The 22,627-nt window shown below is 47.2% G+C and overlaps 1 protein-coding gene across 6 annotated transcripts in view; it reads left to right on the top strand.

Moving 5' to 3' along the window:
• Nucleotides 1-22,627, top strand: part of EXOC6B (exocyst complex component 6B) — a 353,544-nt gene that overhangs the window by 66,587 nt on the left and 264,330 nt on the right. For all 6 annotated transcript variants that reach the window (XM_074865395.1, XM_074865396.1, XM_074865391.1 and 3 more), the window contains exon 6: nucleotides 4,965-5,169. In XM_074865395.1, the coding sequence (XP_074721496.1) occupies nucleotides 4,965-5,169 (205 nt within the window). The remainder of the gene's footprint in view (nucleotides 1-4,964; nucleotides 5,170-22,627) is intronic.

Below are 22,627 nucleotides of genomic sequence, written 5' to 3'. Positions count from 1 at the left end.
GCCGTTCACAAAGCTCGCTCTCTCTTCCTGAGGGTGGCTCAGTATGGAATAGGGCAGCGTATAGTTTGTCCAACTGTTTTTAGTCTGTTTATGGGAACAGCAAGGGGCTTATCCGTTGACAGATGTGGGGTGGGGAGCTGGAGCTGATCATAGCATTGTGAACTTCTGAAGGGAATCCACATGCCGCTCGATTCCCTTGCTCTGGATAATGTTTCCAGGGTCTGCTTCTAAGAATTGCATCTCTTTTTTTTTTTTTTTTTTTCCCTTCACACCCCCACCCCCCACCCCCCCCTTGGATTAGTTCATTTTGAAACAAATAGAAGTTGAAAGCCACATTTAAGGAAAATCTGAACCCTTGGCTTTTTTTTTCCCTCCTTCTTTCTTTGTCTGGTTTTGATGGCTTCATTCACTAAACGTAACACAACACATCAAATATTTTTGTGTCTGCACCCGGTCTCACTTATATATCATTTCATGATAGCCAGCAAGGGGGTTGGTTACTAGTGTGAGTCTCGGGTTTTGAGTACACAATCTCAGAGGAGGAATAGGTTTTGCATTTGGGGTAAATAAACTCAACTCTCCCAAGGTAGACAGAATGAGTTATGTGCTGTTTGCTGCGTGATGTTTATAAACTCAACACAGGCATTTGCCAGATGCAGAATCTGTGGCTGTTAACTGGAACTGGAGATGGGGGGAACCCAAGGTCCAAACCCGGAAGAGTGACTGTGCAGCCAGCAAAGAGAAGAGATGGGGAGAAATGTTTCATCTTCTGTTGTCCAGAATTTGAGGAAGGGATAGAGCGATTTTCTCCCAACGGCTGGGATGCATGTGGCTGCTTGTTGGAAAGTGATGAGAGAGAAAAAAAATAAATCTCTGCCTCGAGAGATTCCTCCTGGTTCTGCAGGCCTCTGGAGGGATCAGTCTTTTTTTTACCCCGGGTCACTTGTCATATCCATATTGTCTCCAAGCAGTAAAAAATAAGAATGCTTCATCCTGCGTGTAGCTGAGAAGCCTCTGTAGAGCTATATCCACCTGAGCAGGGCTTGGGTATTTCCAGAAACAAAAAAAAAGCCAGTTTTGACTCTGTTTTATCAAAATGCTGCTTCCCCTCCTCAGCAAACGCTCCCGTTTCCCTGGTGCCATGGTCCTGGGGGTACAAAGTGGGGCAAGAATGTGGCTCCTCAGTGTGGCTGATCCCAGGTGTCAGCATAAGGGATGCAGAAGCCCCCCAGATGTGTACAGGGGTCTGTATCGAGGCAGCAGGGCTTCGTCCGCAGGAATCGTGGGCCTCCGCACCTCGCACGAGAGTGGTGTTGAGCTTTCCTCTGCCCCCACGTGTTTCAGACTCTGTTTTTGGCCGGCAGCTGGGGACCCCACCAGTGACCGTGTGCTGTCCCCCCCGCAGCCACCTTTTCACACCTAGTTCAACAAACAATACCTTAAAATACAACAAACCTCCCCAGTGTGTGTTTATTCCTCTGGTTTAATTTCTGGCTTTCTGTGCACTCCTAAGTCTCTCTCCAGAGAGATTTATGTTTTATTGCAAATAGTCTTTCATACCTTGCCATAGTGTAAACACCGGCTGGGTTACGGGGTTAATCTGTTTGACTTCTGGTGTTGGGAACAGGACAGGCCACTTCTGGTTAAAACAACTCTCCTGTGGACCTGCCTGGAGTTCAGGAAGAATTATTTTGAATGGGGATCTGAGTGTCCGTTGTCTTGCAGTGGTGCTGATATGTTTCTTATGACTAAACACTTGTTCTCCCCCAAAAATTCAAGCTATAAGTGGCAGGTACTTGTGGTCAGGATTAATCATGGGTGTAGTCAGCTGAAGTTGCCTTAATTTACCCTAGAGGTGACTGTGACCTCATGTTAGTCTGAAATATGTTTTTACAGACCCTGGTAATGCTTCCTACATGATTCCCTGATATTATTTTTTTTAAACCTTTGACCAGACGTGTGATCATACCAGGAGGAGGGGACAGTCTCACATTTTAACATTGTCTTTCAGGAGAGTTCCCACATTACAGTGAATAGGCAAATCCTATGGATTCCCACTTCCCGCAGGGAAAAGAGGGGAGGGCATTTGAGAAAAATGATTTGCTTAGAATACTTTCCCATTTAACATCCTCTTTCAGGTTATGAAGGTGCTTTTATGCAGAAAGGTAGGATAAAATTTACGGTACCTTCCCTAAGGTCACTGGGCATGACCAGAATATAAAGGCGTGCGTTGTGCATAGGGGAAGAAACACTGGGATTCTTGTGTTCTAAAATTTATAAGGTGTATTCCTTTTAGAGTGGGGAAATAATTATTTTCAACATTGTGGAGATCACATACCCCAGAGATACAACAGTAGTTGCCGGAGAGGCAGGGGCTTTGTAGAAAATGTATCTGTTGGACCTGTGATCTGGGGTTTGCATCCAGGTTGTTTTCACCTCTCTAAATAAAAAGTACTTTGAGTGGAAAGTGTTTTTAATGGTGCTTAGCAGCGTTCGAACAGCTGGGAAGAAGGTGGGATCTGACTCCTGGTATGCACGGGGAAAGAAGTCCAAGAGCTCTCACGTCCAGGATCTTTACAGCAGAAGGCTGGTAGCAGATACAGATATTAACACATGTTAGATGGTAGTTCATCAGTCTGTGGTATATTTGTCAAGTGCACCCTCAGTAAGTTTACAGAGGACACCCAGTTGGGTGGGAGTATTGATCTGCTCGAGGGTAGGGAGGCTCTGCAGAGAGACCTGGCCAGGCTGGAGCGATGGGCTGAGGCCAGCTGGGGGAGTTTCAATAAGGCCAAATGCCGGGTGCTGCACTTGGGCCACAACAACCCCCAGCAGCGCTACAGGGTTGGGGAGGAGTGGCTGGAGAGCTGCCAGTCAGAGAGGGACCTGGGGGTGTTGATTGCCAGCCAGCTGAACAGGAGCCAGCAGTGTGCCCAGGTGGCCAAGAAGGCCAATGGCATCCTGGCTTGTATCAGCACTAGCGTGGCCAGCAGGGACAGGGAAGGGATCTTACCCCTGGGCTCGGCACTGGTGAGGCCGCACCTCGATGAGTGGGTTCAGTTTTGGGCTCCTCACTCCAAAAAGGCCATTGAATGACTCGAGCGTGTCCAGAGAAGGGCAATGGAGCTGGTGCAGGGTCTGGAGCACAGGTGTGATGGGGAGCGGCTGAGGGAACTGGGGGGGTTTAGTCTGGAGAAGAGGAGGCTGAGGGGAGACCTCATGGCCCTCTACAACTGCCTGAAAGGAGGGTGCAGAGAGGGGGGATGAGTCTCTTGAGCCAAGGAACCAGCGGCAGGCCAAGAGGGAATGGCCTCAAGCTGCGCCAGGGCAGGGTCAGACTGGCTCTTAGGAAGGATTTCTTTGCAGAAGGGGTTGTTGGGCGTTGGAATGGGCTGCCCAGGGCAGGGGGGGAGTCCCCACCCCCCCCTGGGGGGAGGGGTTGAAGAGTCGGGTTGACCCAGCGCTGAGGGATCTGGTGGAGTTGGGAATGGTCAGGGTGAGGTTAATGGTTGGACTGGAGGAGCTTCAAGGGCTTTTCCAACCTTGATGATTCTGGGATTCTGTGATATTATGGTGTATTCCTGTCTCCATGCCTCTGTCTTATGGTACCTCACTTCAAGGTGTTGCTGAATCTGGCAGCCCCACTGAGACGAGTCTGGTGTAGCCCCCTGCCCCAGGTCCAAGCAGGAGCGAGGCTGAGGGTGCTCCCAGCAGGCACCCACACAACACCCTGCACAGCACACACACTTGGACACCCACAGCTGGCTGCACAGCTCAACAGGCAGAAACTCTCTGCACTCACCAACAGCCTTGTCCTGTCCTGTTCTTGGGTGGGGGTGAAGGGGGTGCACACACACGTGCACCCAGAATATTCCTTCACCCAGGGAAGGGGTGAGAGATGCAATCCCCTGTCCTGGTTTTGGCTGGGATAGAGTTAATTTTTCTTCTTAGAAGCTTGAATAGTGCTGTGTTTTGTCTTCAGTGTAGGATTTGGGATGAGAAGAATGCTGATAACACACTGATCTTGTTGCCAAGAGATCAAGGTCTCTCCAACTCCCCATGTCCTGTCTGTGTGCAGGTGCACAAGAAATTGGGAGGGGACACAGCCAGAGCCCCGGCCCCAAATTAGCCCATGGAATATTCTAGATCATGTAATGACATGCTCAGTATATAAAGGAGGGGTGGCTGGGAAGGGAGGGTTCTCTCTTGCTTCTAGGATTGGGATTGTGTGGTCTTGGAATTCCGGGATCGCTGGCTGAGAACGGGCTGGGTGTCAGTTGGTGGGTGGTGAGCAATCACATTGTGCATTATCTCTTTGTACTTTCTATTATTATTTTATTTTATGACAATTACTAAACTGTTTTTATCTCAACCTGTGAGTTTCCCTTTATCCCTCCAATCTACTCCCCCGCCACCCCAGGCAGAGGGAGGGTGAACAAGTGGCTGCCGCTCGAGTTCAAACCACAACTCCCCAAACGCTCTTCCCCTGCGTCCCACAACATGCCCCAAACCTGGCCCGGACCCCCTGGTCTGTGGGGTTTTCTGGAGACCTGCTCCCTGTTATGGGTGTCACCTCCATCCACAGGGCCAATGGCTCTCCTGGGGGGACCAGCGCAGGGGCTTTCTGGGGTTCCCCATGAGCCTTTGTGCTCCTCTGTGTGCGTGCAGCGTACATTTTTTCCTCCTGTAACCTAATGCTGCTAATTGTGGCTGTCAGCTTTGCCTTTGTATTGTGATATGGTGCCCCAAATGTCTTTACTGAGGGTGCCTTTGTGTTCCTCTGCTTCCCTGTTTCAAAAGGAAAACGCTGTTTTTACAGTTACCTGGATGCTGAGGTCTATGTTCCTTTGAACAGAGCTGAGATTCTTCAATATATTGAATTATTTGCAGTTAATACACATTTTAGAGGGGAAGTGGGATAAAAATAGCCGTTCTTTCCACACCTGCCTTGCTTGCTTTCCCAGGCACTACCCTGCGCTGAAGACCCTGGAGCACCTTGAGCACACGTACCTGCCCCAGGTGAGCCACTACCGCTTCTGCAAGATCATGGTGGATAATATTCCAAAGCTGCGTGAAGAGATCAAAGAAGTTTCCATGTCGGACCTCAAGGATTTCCTGGAGAGTATCCGTAAGCACTCTGACAAGATTGGAGAGACGGCAATGAAACAGGTAGGACTTGTGTGTCTGAGGAGAGGAGGGAGGCTCACAGTGATGTTAAACAAAGTTCTACTATTCCAATTCCAAGGCAGTAAACTTAATTTTAAATACTGAAGTAATTTTGTTACTAGGTGAAGCAATGATTCTTCATTCCGTGTTTGTGACTAGAATTTTTATCTTCTGATTTTTTTATACCATTGACAAGGGATGGTCTGTTTTTGTCGTCGTCTTCTCCCACCTGTATTTTGCCGTAGACTCTTGGTAGCCCAGAGCCTGGGGGGTGCATCGGGGTGTGTAACCCATGTTTTCCATTTAGGATAGGGGTATTTGTGCTGCTGTGCTTGGTGGCAACTGGAAGATCTGGAGACACCGGTGCTGATTTTTCAGGTTCAGGGTAAAGCAATAGAAGTTCATGCACTGACTGCAACTTAATTTCTTTTACATCTTAAACTGATTTTCAAATAGTGGGTAAAATTTCATTGTTGCTTGCTTGTATTTGCCAAGCAGTTGATGTCTGTAAAGATGAATCTGATTAATTGAACATCCCCGTGCATGTATTAAACCAGAATTGCCTTTTCCCACTCTTCTTTAATGTTCTGGTTTTGAATTTCAATACGGTTTTTCTTATCACAGCCAGGGAGCATGGCTCACAGTGGCTCTTAAAAAGAACTTTGCTACTTTGATGAAATTCAAATCCGCTAGTAATGAAATGTTACCTCTCACGAGCAGTAAACCGCTTCCTCTGGTAGTGATTGATAGATTGGACTTGTTGATTTATGGCAAGGACTCTTGCTATAATTTTTCACAAGATGATAAAATTGTGCTGTTATGTTTATGGGTAGAGGTACAGGCAAGTTCAATTTTCTGTCTTATAAACACCATCCTTTCTCTAAAATGTTCTAGCTTGAGGATTTCTATTAATCGATTTAATTTACAGTATATCCTCTGCCTTACTGTCTTCTCAACCTCTTTCTGGTATTTTGGGAAAACAAACCAAGCCTTACGTTGTGTAGTAGAGCTATGGAGAGATGTTGTGCTGCCTCCGAGAGTTCAGCAAACTTTTTTGTTAGTTGTTGCATCGAATCAGACTAGTCTTTCTGAATCTCCAGAAAACACGCCGTGACCTGGACATCCTGTTGTGGAGCCAGATGTGCTCGGCGGGGATGTCTGCGATGCCTACAGGTGTTTTTGTGCTGAATTTACCCGATACGCCAGTTTCTAAAACAGTAATTGTTTACAAAAATACTCTGTATTTGTTCATTATGGCAGCCAAACTTTTTAAAAGATCCTTCCTTGGTTGAGGTGTCTCTGTGGCTGGAAGGGAATAAGAATTTCACTTGTCTGTTGGTGCCCAATTAATGCAGCGAATATGCTGCTTTAAATAAATAAATAACTTCTTTGTATCCTATTAGGGATATTTATCAATTATAGAGACATTTAAGAGGATGCAGATGTTGCGTCCTCTCCGTATAGTTTCCCATGTTGTTCTCCTGGTGCTGGGAGGGGTATTTAAACCTCCTGGCACCGTGGCTGATGGGTTTGCTGGGTGGGGAGAGATGTACACCTCCAGCCCCGTGTCCTTGGCTGCTGAGGCAGACCAATTCTGAGAAATTCCCCAACATTTCAAAGAGCTTCCTTTGCTGTCTTTTGACTAGACATATTTTTGTAGCTTTGTGCTTTCTGTCCCTTTCAAATCCACGGTGCATGTCTTCCCGTTCTTCACATCCCTCCCTCCTGCCCCTTCTGCTCCTGGGGAGAGCTCACACCCTGCCTGAAGCTCTGTTAATTCTCCATCTCTTGCTCTAAAGAAATCTGTCTTTTTACAACAAACCTAAAAAAGTTGTAGTAGCCCATACTGGCATCTACTTTTCTGCCGTGGGCACTCTCCTGCTGTTCTTGCTCACTGCTTCTGACCCTTCCTCCCTGCAGTATTTGCCACCTGCGTAATCAGGAGAGGCACCGGGGGGTCAGTGGGGACTGGCTGCTCCTGCCCTACCCCAGTACAGAACTGGGGCCCAGTGAGTGAAACCAGCAGGAGCCAGGCTTGAAATTAGGGGCAAAAAAGCTGGTTCTTCATTCTGTGGGTGACAGACCCGTGGAGCTCCTCGTGCACAATTATCCACGGCCATAGAGCCAGGCTGGGCAAGTGTTTTGCTGTGTTAGGGGTGGGTTGCTAACTGAATGGTGCTTGATCTGCCAGCAGTGAGAAGCTGGGAGAAAACTTGAGGGAAGAACTTAATTTACCTGCCTTGTTGTTGTCACCTTTGTGGAGTCTGGCATTTGATTTTGCAGTACTGGGTTATCTAAGCTCCTGGTCTGAGCCAGCAAGCAGCCATGCACCTGAATGAAACCTCCAAAGCATTTTGTAGCAACTCTTGCTTCTTTTTCCTCTCTGTTTGTTAGACTTTAGACTCTTTTTTTTTTTTTTTTTTTTTTTTTTTACTTTTTTACTCTTTACCTTTTGTCCTTCAGTGTTTATTTCAACTGCTAATGCTTTGAGCTTCCCTTAAGTTCATTATTTGTTCTTCAGTTCCGGATAGCCTTTCAGCCAGCACTATGGTCCCTGCTTTGACCTGAGCCAAGCACTCTGTTCCTTTTCCTTTCAGTATTTTTCTACCTTACACACTTGCAGAATTTCCTCAGCATTTGCCACCTTCTGCCCAGTTCCCACCATTTTGGACTGTAAGGGTTTCTAAATCGAGGTCTAGGTTGTGGCAGATTTTTCTTGGGCCTGTTGATGTTGCCAGCACCTCTGTTACAGGTGCATCAGAGCTTCAGCGTTTGAATGTATCCAACAGAAGAATGGATACTCAAGTGGAAATGATTTTTTTTCCTTCCATGTAGACTTTAATTGGGCTGTTGCAAGGGAGCGTCAAAACAAGACGCACCAAGAGGCGAACGTGTAGATGTTTTTAGTTTGCTTACAGATGATACAGTGGAGTATACATCTTCAAATCCCAGTTTTCTGCTGTTTTATGAGAGCAAGGTGCAGACACTAGAAGGGTTTTCCTTCACCCTTTGTGGGAACAGTTATCTCCGAGGTTGGACTCGATGCCTTTTGAGCAGTAATGACATACCGCTCCCGCCCAGCGGCTTGGAGCGGAAGGTCAACTTGCCTCTTCCAGTTGCTAAAGCCGAGTTGGAAGCGCTGCTAGAATTTGAGCAAGGTGCTGGGTTTAACCCTACAAAAAGTATTGTGAGCCGCTTCGCTGATGAGGGGCTGAAGCTTGCGGAACCTCTGGTTGCATTGGGGTCACTTCACGTCGTTTTGCCAAAAGCAAGGGCAGGGTTTCCACGGCCAGAATTACCAATATCGCTTCTTGCGTCGCTGGGTCTTTTTCCTCGGTCTGTTGGCCGTGATTGATAGTCGCTCTGGAACGGAGCGGAGCTGGCAGGAGGCCTGGGAGAGTCAGGGAACTGCGATTGGCAGCTAAATACATTCGGTTTAAATTAGCATCATATAAATTCTTTTAAAATTGTTTGATTTCACCAGCGGGAATGGAAGAGGGCTTGATACAATGGGGAAAGGAAATCATGTTTTTGTAACATTACAAATCTGAGGCCGATGATGACAAGAGCTGAAAATTTCATTTTGTGATAATCAGAAGGATCTGTCTTGGAGTGCTCGGAGCCGTTGCTGCGTTTCTGGCCGGCAGTCAAGGATGCGGGGAGCTCGCTGGCCCCTCTCTTGGAGAGGAAGCCCGTGGTGGGGTGAAGTCAAGTGAGACATTCCCGGGGTCAGCCGGACGCGGGAACTGGAGGGATCTCACAGCGTGCAGAGAAACCTTATAGTCTCGCTGTACAAATGATGAGCTCTCATTGACTCCTTTCCTCATGGTTTTTTTTTTTTTTTTAAAAATCTGAATTTTATTACCTATGGTTCTGGGGGAATTTGCTGCGTTCCAAATATTGTTCTTAATTACGCGGTGCTCGAGCAGATGAAAGTAGCTCTGTGCATTTGAACTCCTTTTGGACTTTGGCCCTGTGAACCTGCGTGTGTGTTTTGTTTTTGTTGGTGTTTTTTTTAAAGATCTGAGTTCTGGGCTTGCCAGGAATGAATTACATCTTATTAACACTTGCTGATATCCGGTATGTGGTTTTATTATCTAGCTTAATGTCTAAAATATGCACGGCATGTGGAGGAGGTCACTTAGGATGGTGCTGCAAAGCGTCCAGGGTGAGCGCGGTGAATGCTGCTGTGCAGGAATAACCCATCCAAAAGCCATTATTGGATCAAGTTTGTCAGGACAGCCAAAATGTTCAGCGTGCCTTTCACATAGATGGAGGCAAACCAGCATTTTTTAAATTTTTTTTTTTTTTTTTTTTTTTGGATCACTCGGATGCACTGTCAAAGCTGGTGTTTACTTGGTGGTGATCTAGTATGAGGTTGAATGGGTTGGTGTTTCAATTATGCTTTTTAAGGTGATATTTACTCTTCTTGCCAATGGATATTGGTGTCTCTGTCATTTCTGAGCAATATAATGTGAGGTTTGTGTAAGTATATTTTCCCACAGTGGCAGAAAATATCAACTTGGTGATGCAAGCATAAATGTACGCTTAAAAAAACGAGGCAAAATGTTGCACAATGATGTGCACAACTAAAATGCTGATCTGATTTTGGTAGGAACACAGTTCTGACCATCAGCTGGAGAAGATGAAGCACTTCAGAGCATGGATTAACAGCAGCTCCCCAGAAAGAGAACTACGTCTCTGAAACCAGTGATTCAGATCTAAGGTCTGGATGACTTCCCTCGCTTCAAACGCTATCCCTGCAGGTCAGAGCGGACCAAGAACCGCTCACGTACAGCGGTGGGAGCGCAGCGTCCCACGCGCCGCCTCTCCTCTTCACCACGGCCTCTCGTGCCTGCAGATACCTTGGACAAAGGTTCCTAAATAGCACGTGGGTACGTGCAGCTGCCGCTGTACCGATAGGCTTTTCTCTGGTCTAAAAACATTCAGTAGCACAGGATCAAAATGCAGTTGGCCTTAGGAAGAAAGAAATCTCGTGGATGAGAAGTGCAGGAGGAGATTTATTCCCCCCCCCCCCCCCAATTACTTGCACTGGAGATAGCTGCTAATAGGCATTCCCTGTGACTGCTGGGATGCTGTGCTGCACGATTATGGGGCCACGCTAAGGCTGTTGAGCACCCAGCTGTGTGCTTCAATATTTTAGGTATGTCTGGATTTAAATTTAATTCTGACCTTGAGTTGCCTGGATTTATGATGATTGGTTTGGGGATGCAAGTTTCTTTGCGTAGTTTGCTCTGCGCTACTGGTTTGTTCTTACAACTGTAACTGGATCTCAGTGTGCATTTTTACTAGGAGTACGGAGGAGTAGCTACGTGTTGGTGATGAGTCCTGAGTGTCTGTCAGTTGTTTTTAAATTTTGAAGTAATTTTGAATACATTGGTGTTGTAATAAAAATGCTACCATGTGGTTTTTTTAAAGACTAAATAGAAAGCTTGCATTTTTTTTTTTTTAAAAATTGGCTCATGCACAAGCTGCCCTGTCTGCTTCTCTGCACAATGGCCACGTTAAAAACTGGGTGTGCTCAACTTGCCGGCACGTGGAGCCTGTTTCCTTGGCTTGCTGCAAGTGTGGTTTCAAGCACTTCCCTTAGTTTTTGGATCCCAGGATGGTGTTTTGCAATAAAGGTCAACGGAGCTGGTGCAGCGTCTGGACCCCAGGTCTGATGGGGAGTGGCTGAGGGAACTGGGGGGGTTTAGTGTGGAGAAGAGGAGGCTGAGGGGAGACCTCATGGCCCTCTGCAACTGCCTGAAAGGAGGGTGCAGAGAGGGGGGATGAGTCTCTTGAGCCAAGGAACCAGCGGCAGGACAAGAGGGAATGGCCTCAAGCTGCGCCAGGGCAGGGTCAGACTGGCTCTTAGGAAGTATTTCTTTGCAGAAGGGGTTGTTGGGCGTTGGAATGGGCTGCCCAGGGCAGGGGGGGAGTCCCCATCCCTGGAGGGGTTGAAGAGTCGGGTTGACCCAGCGCTGAGGGATCTGGTGGAGTTGAGGACGGTCAGGGTGAGGTTAATGGTTGGACTGGAGGAGCTTCAAGGGCTTTTCCAACTGAGATGATTCTGAAAAAAGTTTATCTTGTTGGCCTTTTTCCGGGTTTATCTAAAAAGATCATGGTAGTGATGGGGTTACGTGAGAGTTAGAGGGTCCGTGGTTCCTGGATGGGGAGGTCAGGGTAAAAGGCAGCTTCATGCTGATGGCGTGTGCCCCAGAAACACGTGAGAAATGTGTTGGGGAGTTTGGAGAATCGAGGTGGGCGAAGCAGCTGGTGTAAAAATCAGCAGCGAGCTTGGTCTGTAAAGGCCACATGCAACGGCAAACACACCTTGGCCGTGCAGTACCGCTTTGCTGGTGATCCCTGTCCACAAAGGCAGGTGAGGCTGGTTCCTGTGCCCTGCAGTGGGGAGGTCTCCTGCTGTGGGTATCCCTCTGGCAGCAACCACGTCCCTTGGAGGCTGAGCCGGCTCTGGCCCCCGCTCTGCTCACGCGGGGCTCTCCTGATGCGGGTGGCTTTAACCGAGCTGTGAAAACATGAGAGGGTTTTGTCAGGCAGTTTATTTGAAATGATGGTGATAAGTAGAAACGTGGCATGTGGCAATTTCAGCATTATTGGGAAATCCTGTCCCCTCCCAATGCTTCATTTTAAACGCAAACACATGAGCGAGCGGTTCCCTGCGCGGCGGGGGACAGAAGGACATTTTCTCGGTCTCCAGATACTGCCCGGTGGCCTTTTGATGGCCCGGAAAAAATGTTTAAAAATGCAGTTTGTGTAGTGTTCTTAATTATCCCCATCCCAGACATTTTTTAACTTTATGTAATCTTCTGCAGCGCATATGGAAATTGTTTTTGCTTTGTATGCGTATATTTGAGTAAATTAGATTTTCCTGCCTTTCTCTGGCTGTGCCGCGCAGGGAACGTCCTTCTGCTGGGTGTCAGTGCTCTGGCAGCAGTCGATACTCTCCAAAGGTCGCGGGAGCCCCCGTGTAAGACTTTGTCTCCCCTGCCACGTGGGCTGGATCTGCCGGTGCCAAGTCTGGGCTTAACGCGTAGCGTTTGGAAGATCCCTGCATCCGCTTGCTCCGCGGGGACCCTGTTTTATCGACATGCCCCAGGACTTCCAAAAGCACCCTTAGATCTGAACTTCCCGCTGGTTTAAGCGGTGTCTCTTATTCCAGAGGTTTTTCTTTAACGAGCACAAAAAGTAGAAATAATGTTTATTAAAAGTGAGGAAATTTTACAGTCTTGGATGCAGGCAGGAGAGCCTTTTGCAAAGGTCAGTCTGGTGGCTGGGTATGCGGTGACTATTTACACAAGGGAGTGGGGATAAGGGGATGGTGTTTTCTGCTTCTGGGCAGGTTTGTAAAGCAGAAACTTATTTTCTAGTAAAATTCAGTAACAAGACCTTCTTAATCTTTGATACTGCTGCTTGTCTACTTGTTATATTAAAGTATTATGAAAGGAAATACATCTTCTGGGGCTGTTTAGATTAGAAGTCTGATGGCCAGCTATGGTCTCAGCTAGCAGGTTTTTGGGGAAGAGGTTCACAGAACAGGCTGGGTGAAGTGGCGGTGAACTGGGATACTGTGGCCCGGTGGAGAAATGATTAATGCCCTCTGGTTAGCACATGTCGTACGAGGAGCGGCTGAGGGAACTGGGGTTGTTTAGTCTAGAGAAGAGGAGGCTGAGGGGAGACCTCATGGCCCTCTACAGCTACCTGGAAGGAGGGTGCAGAGAGGGGGGATGAGTCTCTTTAACCAAGTAACAGTGATAGGACAAGAGGGAATGGCCTCAAGCTGCGCCAGGGCAGGGTCAGACTGGCTCTTAGGAAGGATTTCTTTGCAGAAGGGGTTGTTGGGCGTTGGAATGGGCTGCCCAGGGCAGGGGGGGAGTCCCCATCCCTGGAGGGGTTGAAGAGTCGGGTTGACATAGCACTGAGGGATCTGGTGGAGTTGGGAACGGTCAGTGTTAGGTCAATGGTTGGACTGGATGATCTTCAAGGTCTTTTCTAACCTAGACAATTCTGTGATTCTGTTATTGAAGATAAGTGTGGCTGTTAGACCCGTGTGAGCTCGGAGATGCCTTCACATGCCTTGGTAAAAATGTTAATTGTTAGAAGCTGATAATGTGTTTACACCCATCCTCTACCAAGAAATAGGAGTGTATAGGAGTGACTCCTGTTGTTTGCTTATCCTCAGCATCCTTTGCTTAACCTCTTTGAAAATTTCCTTGAGAAAACCGATAAAAAGATTTTTGTTTTGCCCTGGATTAAAATTACAGACAAATCTTTAATAAATCACTACTTTTTCATTAAGGCTTGGCCCTGAAAACTGTTTTCTTAGCAGCGTGTTGAACACCATCTCGATGGCGACCGGACTATTCACTTGACACTTCCTGTTTGATTTGGAAGCTTTTTGAGACAAACCCCTCGTGAAGTGTCTGCATTTCTTAACTCAATCCACCTGCTCTTTTCTTGACTCAGCAGCGACCGTGATGGGTTTTGAAGATGTAGATGTGAGATAGCCCAACGCCATTTAGCCGGAGCCAGCGTGGTGGCTTTGTCCGTGGGTCTGTCACCATCTTTTGTCCCCTGCTTTGTGTGTTCAGGCTGGAGCTCGCCTGCAGGAACCAAAGCGGTACCCGACGAGGTCTCTTATGGCTGTAGGATGCTCTGCTGCTTGCAGAAGAGCGGAAAACTGGGGAAAGAAGAAGGAGGAAGAGATGTGAATGATTTTAAGAACTGGAAACATTTTTTTTTGAAGTGGCTCCTGAAGCGAATTGTCAAGCCAGGAGCTTGAGGTTAAATGTGATCCCTCGGCTTCCCGGCGGGCGTGGGAATGGAGAGGCTGTGGCAGCCGGACAAGTTAGGGTTTAGCGTCTTGGGTCGGGGTAGATGGGGCAGCTGCTTGATGGGAAAAGCAGATGAAGGCATCGCTGAGGATGTCTGTAGGGGTGGACTGGAGGCCAACAGCGCATATGGGCCACGCTGGGGAGGTGGTGATAGGGGTATGTGCAGATGTAAGCATGTTTCTGGTCCCCAGTGCACGTTGTTTGAGGTCTTTGTACTTCCTCGTGCTTTAACTCTCCTTCTTCCCACATCACATAATTTGAGTGCAAATGTGCTTATTATCATAAAAGAACTTTTTATTCTAACGTTTCCTGGCTTTCTGGGGAAGGTTTCTCTGTTTATTTAAGAGGAATTCTGTGCCTTTAAGTCTGCATTTAAAATTTATACTCCATAGGAACTTTATTAATAAATGGGTATTCCTCTGAATTCTTTTTATGACCTCAAAAATGAAACTGCTAAATCATGGGCCTTTTTTATTTCAGCATATGTATGACTAATGGCCACAGGGACTGTGGTATCCCCAGTAGCATATCCAGCATGTTCTGTGGACATGGCTGCATCATAAAATCAAAAGTTTAACTAGAGGGCAACCATATGCTGGACCAGCTTTTTGTGTGGTTGCCTTTTAGACCTTTTTAAACACTTGAAACAAATCCTTTATCTTCCAACTATCGTGATAGACGGTATGATTCACAAGACTTTAGAAAGGCTAGGGAAAGCTCAGTGCTGAGTTGAGCCATAAGCACCCTTTGCTCCTTCTTTTGAGCCATTAGTAGTTGCTGTTACACTTCTTGTAGCTGGGAAAAGAGGTGCTGTTAAACTTCTTTTATTCACCCTGGACTGCAGGCGTTCAGCGCTGTAATTTTCACTGGTCTTGCTTCTACTGGTTTTAATTATGTAGACTGTTAAGTTGTTTAAAGGAAGGCGCTGCCTGGTGCACCGGTCTCCCGCGGACGTGCCAGCTTTGGAGGTGAGACAGCGCGGATAGACCTCAGACTAATAAACCGGGTTGTGTGCCTGCTTTGGCGTACCATGTGTGGGAAAGGATGTGGAGGAGCACGGGGGTCTGGACAGGACGGCCGTGGCGAGAGAGGTGATGGAAATAAGGCTTGCTCAAAAAGTGCTGGGAATTGCTCCCATCAGGATGCTGCTGCCCTGGATGATAAATTCTTCAGTTTTCATTTGGATGTCTCAGGCTTATTGTAATATAGCTACTAATAAACCTTTTAAATTAACTGATTTTTCCTCATTTTTCTTTTTAAAGATTCCTTGAGTGGTTTTGGTAACGGATTCTTGTGCTGCACATGGGGTGGTTTGATCTCTCTGTACTTTCTCCAGCTGGTGAATGCTCTTGCCTGGGGCTGGCTGTGTATACGTGGAAGAGAAGCCGAGGAGGTTTTGGGAGCCTGGGGACTCCTGGTGTGACAGTCATGTTAAGAACCCTTTTTTTTTTTTTTTTTTTTTTTTGTACCTGAAGGTGCAAAAAGATTTGGGGATGTGGCAAATCATGTGAACATGGTGCCAGCCCTTAGTTCAAGGTAACAGCCTGGCACGCTGCGACCTGATCTTCAATGCTTGTGAGTGCTGCAGCCCTTCCAGTCCCAGCACCGGTTCTTGAGGCCACTGCCCATTTAGTTGTTTTTTGTGGGTTTTTTTGTTTGTTTTTTTTTTTTTTTTTTTTTTTGTCCAGGTGAGCAATATTTTATATTTATTATTTGCAGGAAGTATAACGCCTCTTGCAGCAAGTTGCCAGTTGCACAAAACACCCCTTTCGGGGAAAGTCATCACCACGTCATTTCTTTTGAAATATCAACCATCGCTTTTCAGCTGATGGGCTGTGACCGACTCACAAGCGACGGAGAAGGGAATGGCTCATGTGAAACGATGTCAGGTCACCAGGGAGTTCTGGTCTCCGGGTTACTAATGAGATGAAGATGGGTTCGTACTAGTAGGGCTGTGTTTTTTTTACAGTAGAGGTACAACGGTTTAGTTTTCAGGGAGAGGACTCGAGAGCTGTGCCGTGCAGCGTGCCCTTTGCATGACACTCCTGTACAAATTGCAAACGGGTGTATGCAGAAATCACCAAGTGAAATCCTTCAGCAACCCGAGACTTCCCTTACTTCTAATTTTCTTTTTTTTAAAAACACCAAGTTCTGCTGACAGGCTCAGATCATTTAAGCCTCTCGACATATTCTTCTAATTCGCATATATAGCAAATTTAGAACAGCTTTCATTTGTGGGCAAAAATGCACTTAAGTTACTCCAGGACAGCTCAGCTTTGTTTCTGTTCCCCGTCTCTTTCTGGAGTTGGACAGGTTCCTGTGGTGGACAGGGATGGGATGGCTTGGACACACCGTTGTGTGTGTTTGACTTCAGGAGTCTCCATCCGCTGCGATCTAAGCGTGGTTCATCACTGCAACCGGAGAGTCCCATAACGGCACCATTTAAGTGTTTCAAAGGCTTGATTTTTGTGAAAAATCAAAATCTCTCTTCGGTAAGAGAGGAATACCCTCCGCGGCAGGGGAAGTTGAAATATGTAACTGATAGGGTGCTTTAGCCCTGCAGGATGGAAGTATTTGTCACTTGTGTTGGATCAACTCAAAGGCTGACGGTAGAAGTATCACATCTGGTTGCCCTGGTCTCCAGAGGCTCGATCCCACAAGACGGTTCTAACTCCAGAGGAGAAATGGCACCCTAAAAATAAAGGGGATTCTTGATTGCTTCACTGACACTTGTAATTATTTTTTTTTTTTTCAGTTGGTCACTTATTTTAGGGTGGAAAATATAGTGGTTAAATAGTCTCCTTGCACTGCAGGGAATGAAAACTAAAGACAGAATGACATGCATCTGCTTTAGACTCTCTAGACTGGAAATAAAAGAGGGAGAATGTGGTTTGCTTTCCCCTTGCCAGTTTGAAGGTGTTTTAGACAGGAAGCTCCATTTCCTAGATAAGTATTATTTTAAAATAAATGGAGAAACTAGCACCTGTAGTATGCTTGGATGCTGTGAAGGAAAATGGTGGTTTCCTTGTCACAGGCTGGGGAAATTGTGAAATCTAATTGTGACGCCGTTAGTACGGTTGATGGAACACATAGTAGGTAAAAAATTTTTGCTGGAAATAGCTATTTTTGCATGGTTTTTCCTACTGTGCAAATAGGATAGACAGAAATAAATCGTGCCAGTGCTCATAATAAAGCTTGAGAGATGATCTTCGGGTGGGAACTGAGCTCGGTCTGGTTGTTGTGTGATGGATTTCAAACGTACCCTGGTGGTTTGTGCAACCGGGATGGTGGGAGACCTCTGGGCCCTGAATAATTCAGGGTAAAAAATGGGCTAAAAGCTCGCAGAAGCCTCTGAAGGATGTGGATGCTCAGTGGTACCTGTTTGTCCGGCTGTAGCTTGCTTCAGCAATCAAACGGCTTCTCCTTGTCACATCAGCTGCCCTTGGTGCTGCGTGGGACCCTTGGCTGGGGTTGGGAGCTTATTTTTGGGTGGAAAACATAGGAAGAGAGAGGGTAAATGTGGCTGCTTTGCTTTGCAGGCCACATTGGTTTCCAACGGCCCTAATTTTAAGTCTAATCCCAGAAACACAATACAGGTTGCAGTTCTGAATTAATTCACCCTTAAGAACCCCAGCTGCAATTTCTCTAAATACAGGCTTACCTTTTTATAACTGTTGTGGAGTGAGTTTCCCAGCACTCCCTGTTGCAACTGATGGTGTCTGAGCTTGCTGTGGATTCTGGCTTCGAGCTTTTCCCCCTCACTTGTAACTTCTGCCATCAGTGAGAATTTGTAGTAGGAAACCCACAGGAGCAGCAGTTTAGCTTGAAAGACCAATGAATAAATTCCTTGGCTTAGCAATTACTTTAATATGGAGAACGCATCGCCTTGCCTCCCTCTGTGCCTTGCAGGGCTGCTCTTTAACATCCCAGCCTCTGCAAGAAGCTGTCAGGAGGAGTGTGGCTTTGTCTGCAGGGTTCAGCAGCTGCAGTGTCACCGTCTTCGCTTGGATCAGGAAGACCAACGCAGCTCAGCGCTCCTCAGGAGCGTCCCTATTTGCTTTCCACGACGTGGAGGGAGTGGGAGCATCGCACCGTCCTGTCACCAAAAGGGGATAAAAGAACTTATCGACACCAATTTGATGTAGATAAGCAGACACTCCTTTATTAACGGCCGGGTGCGCAGGGGAGTCGTCTCACCAACAACGCACACCTTACTCATGTAGCGTGCTGATTCTATAGGATACAGTCATACATATTAATCAAGTTCTCATACATAAACATGATAATTCCTGTAACTTCTGGAGCACAGGTCTGATGGGGAGCGGCTGAGGGAACTGAGGGGGTTTAGTCTGGAGAAGAGGAGGCTGAGGGGAGACCTCCTGGCCCTCTACAACTGCCTGAAAGGAGGGTGCAGAGAGGGGGGATGAGTCTCTTGAGCCAAGGAACCAGTGGCAGGCCAAGAGGGAATGGCCTCAAGCTGCGCCAGGGCAGGGTCAGACTGGCTCTTAGGAAGGATTTCTTTGCCGAAGGGGTTGTTGGGCGTTGGAATGGGCTGCCCAGGGCAGGGGGGGAGTCCCCATCCCTGGAGGGGTTGAAGAGTCGGGTTGACCCAGCGCTGAGGGATCTGATGGAGTTGGGAACGGTCAGGGTGAGGTTAATGGTTGGACTGGAGGAGCTTCAAGGGCTTTTCCAACCTGGATGATTCTGTGATTCATTTTCTTATTCCCACCTCTTTCTGGTCACGCGCACTTGAGTCTTGAAATGAGTTGTGGGGCTGCTTTTGCGACCATCACCAACTACTGACCTAAAAGAAAGGCCCTCCAATACCCTTGACCCAAGGATTTTGGCTCACATTGCGATTTTAACATGCTTTGAGGCCCTTTCACAGTGTAACTTTTAGAACACCTGGTATGCAGTGCAATAAATCGTCCTTACCGAGCAGTCTAACAACGGTACCTCATGATGAGTCCTATTCTTTGAACAGAAATCCAGTTAATGGTTATTACCAGCCTACGTGGCCTTAGCCTGGGACTTTACAAAGGACTTTGTAGCGGCATAACTGATTGTATGGTTACTCTAAATCATTCCTTATTTAAATCCAAATCACCAAAAATCATTAAAATCAACTCAAATTAATAACAAATCAGTAATAGTCCTGCTGGAAAAAGCTGGGGGAGAGCCCATGTCTGGGGCCAGCGGCCGCCGCCACCACTGGCATTGGGCTGGGGGCAGCTGTGGTCCTGATTCTGAGCAGGGACCTCCTCATCAGCTGGTGGGTGCTGTAGGGAAGAGGCTACAGAAAGGGAGCCATGAGCAGGTTGTCCATGTGCAGACTCCAGTGGTAATGGGCTCTTCTCCCTAATCCCTGTTCAAGGGCAGGATTTTGTTTAGTTGCATTGACCCTGACAGGAGCTGTCTGGGAGCTGCGACTGTGGAGAGCCGGAACTGCTGTGTCAGTCTGTCCTTCTCTTCCTTCCAGTTCTGTCGAAATCCTCATCAACGCTAACAATTCCTGTATTTCCTAATCCTTAATATCTTCTTAGTGCTTCGCCCGTGGCAGCTGGGAGGGATAGGTGCTGGCGGGGAGGCTCGGGGGGCAGCGGGGGAAGCCGGTGATGTCTGGGATTCGAGATGAGGAGCTGCTGGCTCTGGCGGGGCTGGAAGGATGCTGCCAGTTACGAGGTGCAAACAACCTTAGCCCTCTCCGCCTTCTGAGGGGGCCTGGTGGATGCTGATGCTCCTTTTCCTTTGCTAACCTTTTTTTTTTTTTTTTTTTTCCCAGCCCCTCTTAACGCTGTTTGTAGTTCTGCTAAGCCATAAAACAAGCACCCTGGGAGTTCTCCTTATAAGCAGACAGCAGTATAAACAAACACCCCATACCGTTCTCCTGGCGCTCCAGCCTTGAGGAGTCTTGTTTTCAGCTCTGACCCCACAACCTTTCCTCTGGTTGGCAGCGTGCTGGCGTTGACAGTTCGAATGGTTCAGCCAGAGTTGAAAGATAATTGCTGGAGGAGCAGCGGCCGGGATGGTATGTGTTATTCAGCAGGACCCCCTTGAGGCGAAGCTTTGAATCTGGTGCACATTTCAAAGCATGTGTTAAACTTTGTGTGATACTGATTAAAACGGAGGGCTTCGGGGTGAATTGGCAGGGCCCCGCAATTGCATCTGCCAAATGACATGCAAAGAAATGTCTTGCTACAGTATAGAGCTTGAGTACTTGTCTCGGCAGAATCAGGCTCCGAGAGGGGGAAAGCCTTGCTGGGCCGTTCTTCCTATATGGTGCACACACACAAGCGCTTACAGGTCCTGTGTGAGCCCTCTGCTCATATGGTATTTTCATTTAAAGCCTTTTTATTTTCAAACCCATATGGAAATAATACTGCCTCCCCCCACCCCCACCCCGTCATGTCCTTCAACTTTGTGTTTCCACGGAACAGATGTAAAAAAAGCAAGGGAATAAATGAAGGCAGGTACAGTCAAACCCTGGCTTGGTCCGAGCAAGCGGGATGTATGTGCCAGCCCCGGGGACGCAGTGACGTTGGGTGCTCAATTGCTGCAGGCAGCAGCGATGGAAGGAGCTCCAGCAGCACCACGGTTGCTCTCCGGTTCCATATCTTCAGCGAGAATGTGGTTTGGTGTATCACCAGTAGATTTTTTGTTTAGTATTTTTTTTTTAATCTCTGCGTCTTGGTGGTGCTTTAACGACTAGCTCTAAAAGCTTCCTCTGAGATGCACAGAAGGTTAATTTTATTTTTGAGATGACGCTGCGGTACGGGGTGTTCACTTGGACCTAGCTCACCTGGGCCTTAGTTGCAGAATTGGAAAGAAAATGTGGATCCTGACGTGTTCCCCTTCCTGCTGTTACACTCATCCTCTTTGTATGCACAACACAACCTGGGTAGCTCTTGCTGTCTCAAGAGTCTTGCAAAACTCGATAATTAGCCAAAAAACCCTCACTCAAGAATGGATATGGCTGGATGGGAGCGGTCTGGTACCTTTTTGAGATAAGCCTGGTGGGCTGCATGAATGTTCTCTGGCTTTGCAAGCTACAAGTGTGCAGCCCGGTGCTTTAGCAGAAGTGATAACAGAGGGCAAGGAGCCTTCCTGTGCCCCAGAGAAAATTTGGGAAGGGTTTAAGAAGCAATTCTAAGGGGGGGAAAAAAAAAAAAGATACTGGGAGAATGAAGAGAAAAAACTGAAAGTTAGCATGCCAGAACGTGCTTCTTGGGTGCGTGTGCCCACGATGGAGCGGGTGGGTGATCCAGGCGGGCAGTGAGTAGAGAAGTGCCTCTAGGTTTTGGGGCAGCATCTGCTGCTCTACGTGAAGAACTAGGACAAAGATGTGCCCATAGGTGTTATTGCTTAAAACGTTTCCCTAAATCGGAGAGGCCGAGGGAGTTGGCTGCCGTTAACGTTACAGTGCTTTTGCGTGCAGGTAAAAGTGGTCAACTTGCTTTCCAGCTGCTTTTCCACTTGCACGCTGATTTACATACCTCGTATGCCAGCTTTCACCTTTGTTTGCCCATTAAAAATAAACAGAGCCTTCCTTCTTGGAGTATCTTCTGCTCCAGGATTTTTTTTTTTTTTTGAAGCCGTTCCCCTTCAGTGTTAGGCGTCAGTGTTTCCAGTCACTTTCCAGTAAGAGCAAACACCGAGTGTTTGGGGTTTGCTGGGGTTTGTCAGCATTTCCAGCGCCCCATCCTTGGGTATTTCTGGTGATTGCAGCTTTGGACATCTTAATTGTTGAGACTTTGAGCAACTGTGTCTTTCTTCTTTAGGAGAACATTACCAAGAAGTTTTAGAAAGGCCCAGATTACATAGAGGAAGGACATCTACAGTGAAAAACAGTTTTTACCACATGAGCTGTTTTGGAGTTGTATAAGATGGGGTGTGTGAACACCAGCTGATGTGGCACGTTAAGTGGAACCATATTTATTCTTCAAATAACTTGTTGTCCCTCCTGTTAACTTTCCTACTGCCAGCCAATACAATCTTTTCCGTTGGCCGATGCGTCTGTGAATGTTCACATCTTCTGGTTTCTTCTTGTTTTCAGTACTGTTTCTCCTTCTTCCCAACATAATTCGGATTAGCTTTTGCTAGACTCTTTTGTTTCTTTCTGTCCATGTTTCATTAAAACTTGCAAAATTAATTGCTGTCTTGTCATCTTCACTAGTGAGAACTTGACGAACTCGGTGGTGGGTGGAAGTGCAGCGTAATCAAAAAAAGCTGTGTGAATTCTCCATCTCTGTATTTTAGCTGACTTTATTCTGTGATGTCCATGACTGGAGAGGGTTGAGGTGTCTGTGAAGCTACTGAGGCCTGCCCGACCTCACAGGTGTATTTCTCTTCTGGCAGCGAGGGCTGTTTTGTCTCCACGTATTTTGTGGTTGACTACAACTGACAAGGTGGGCACGTCAACTCTGTGCACCCAGTGGTAACTTAATTTAATGTTATCTTGTCCTGCCATCCTCCCCCTCTGTCTTACAGCATTGCAGATGTTGTGTAGAGAATGAAAATAACACCACAGTTAATGAGTTTTGGTCCAACCTAGATTGTGATCAGTTGGGCATGAGGACTCTTCTTGTTTTGCACGCTGGGCAGTG

This window comes from Strix uralensis, chromosome 4 (assembly GCF_047716275.1).
Source record: "Strix uralensis isolate ZFMK-TIS-50842 chromosome 4, bStrUra1, whole genome shotgun sequence".
Lineage (NCBI taxonomy): Eukaryota > Metazoa > Chordata > Aves > Strigiformes > Strigidae > Strix > Strix uralensis.
The sequence above is the reverse complement of the archived record's forward strand: the minus strand, read 5'-3'. Positions and strand labels throughout refer to the sequence as shown.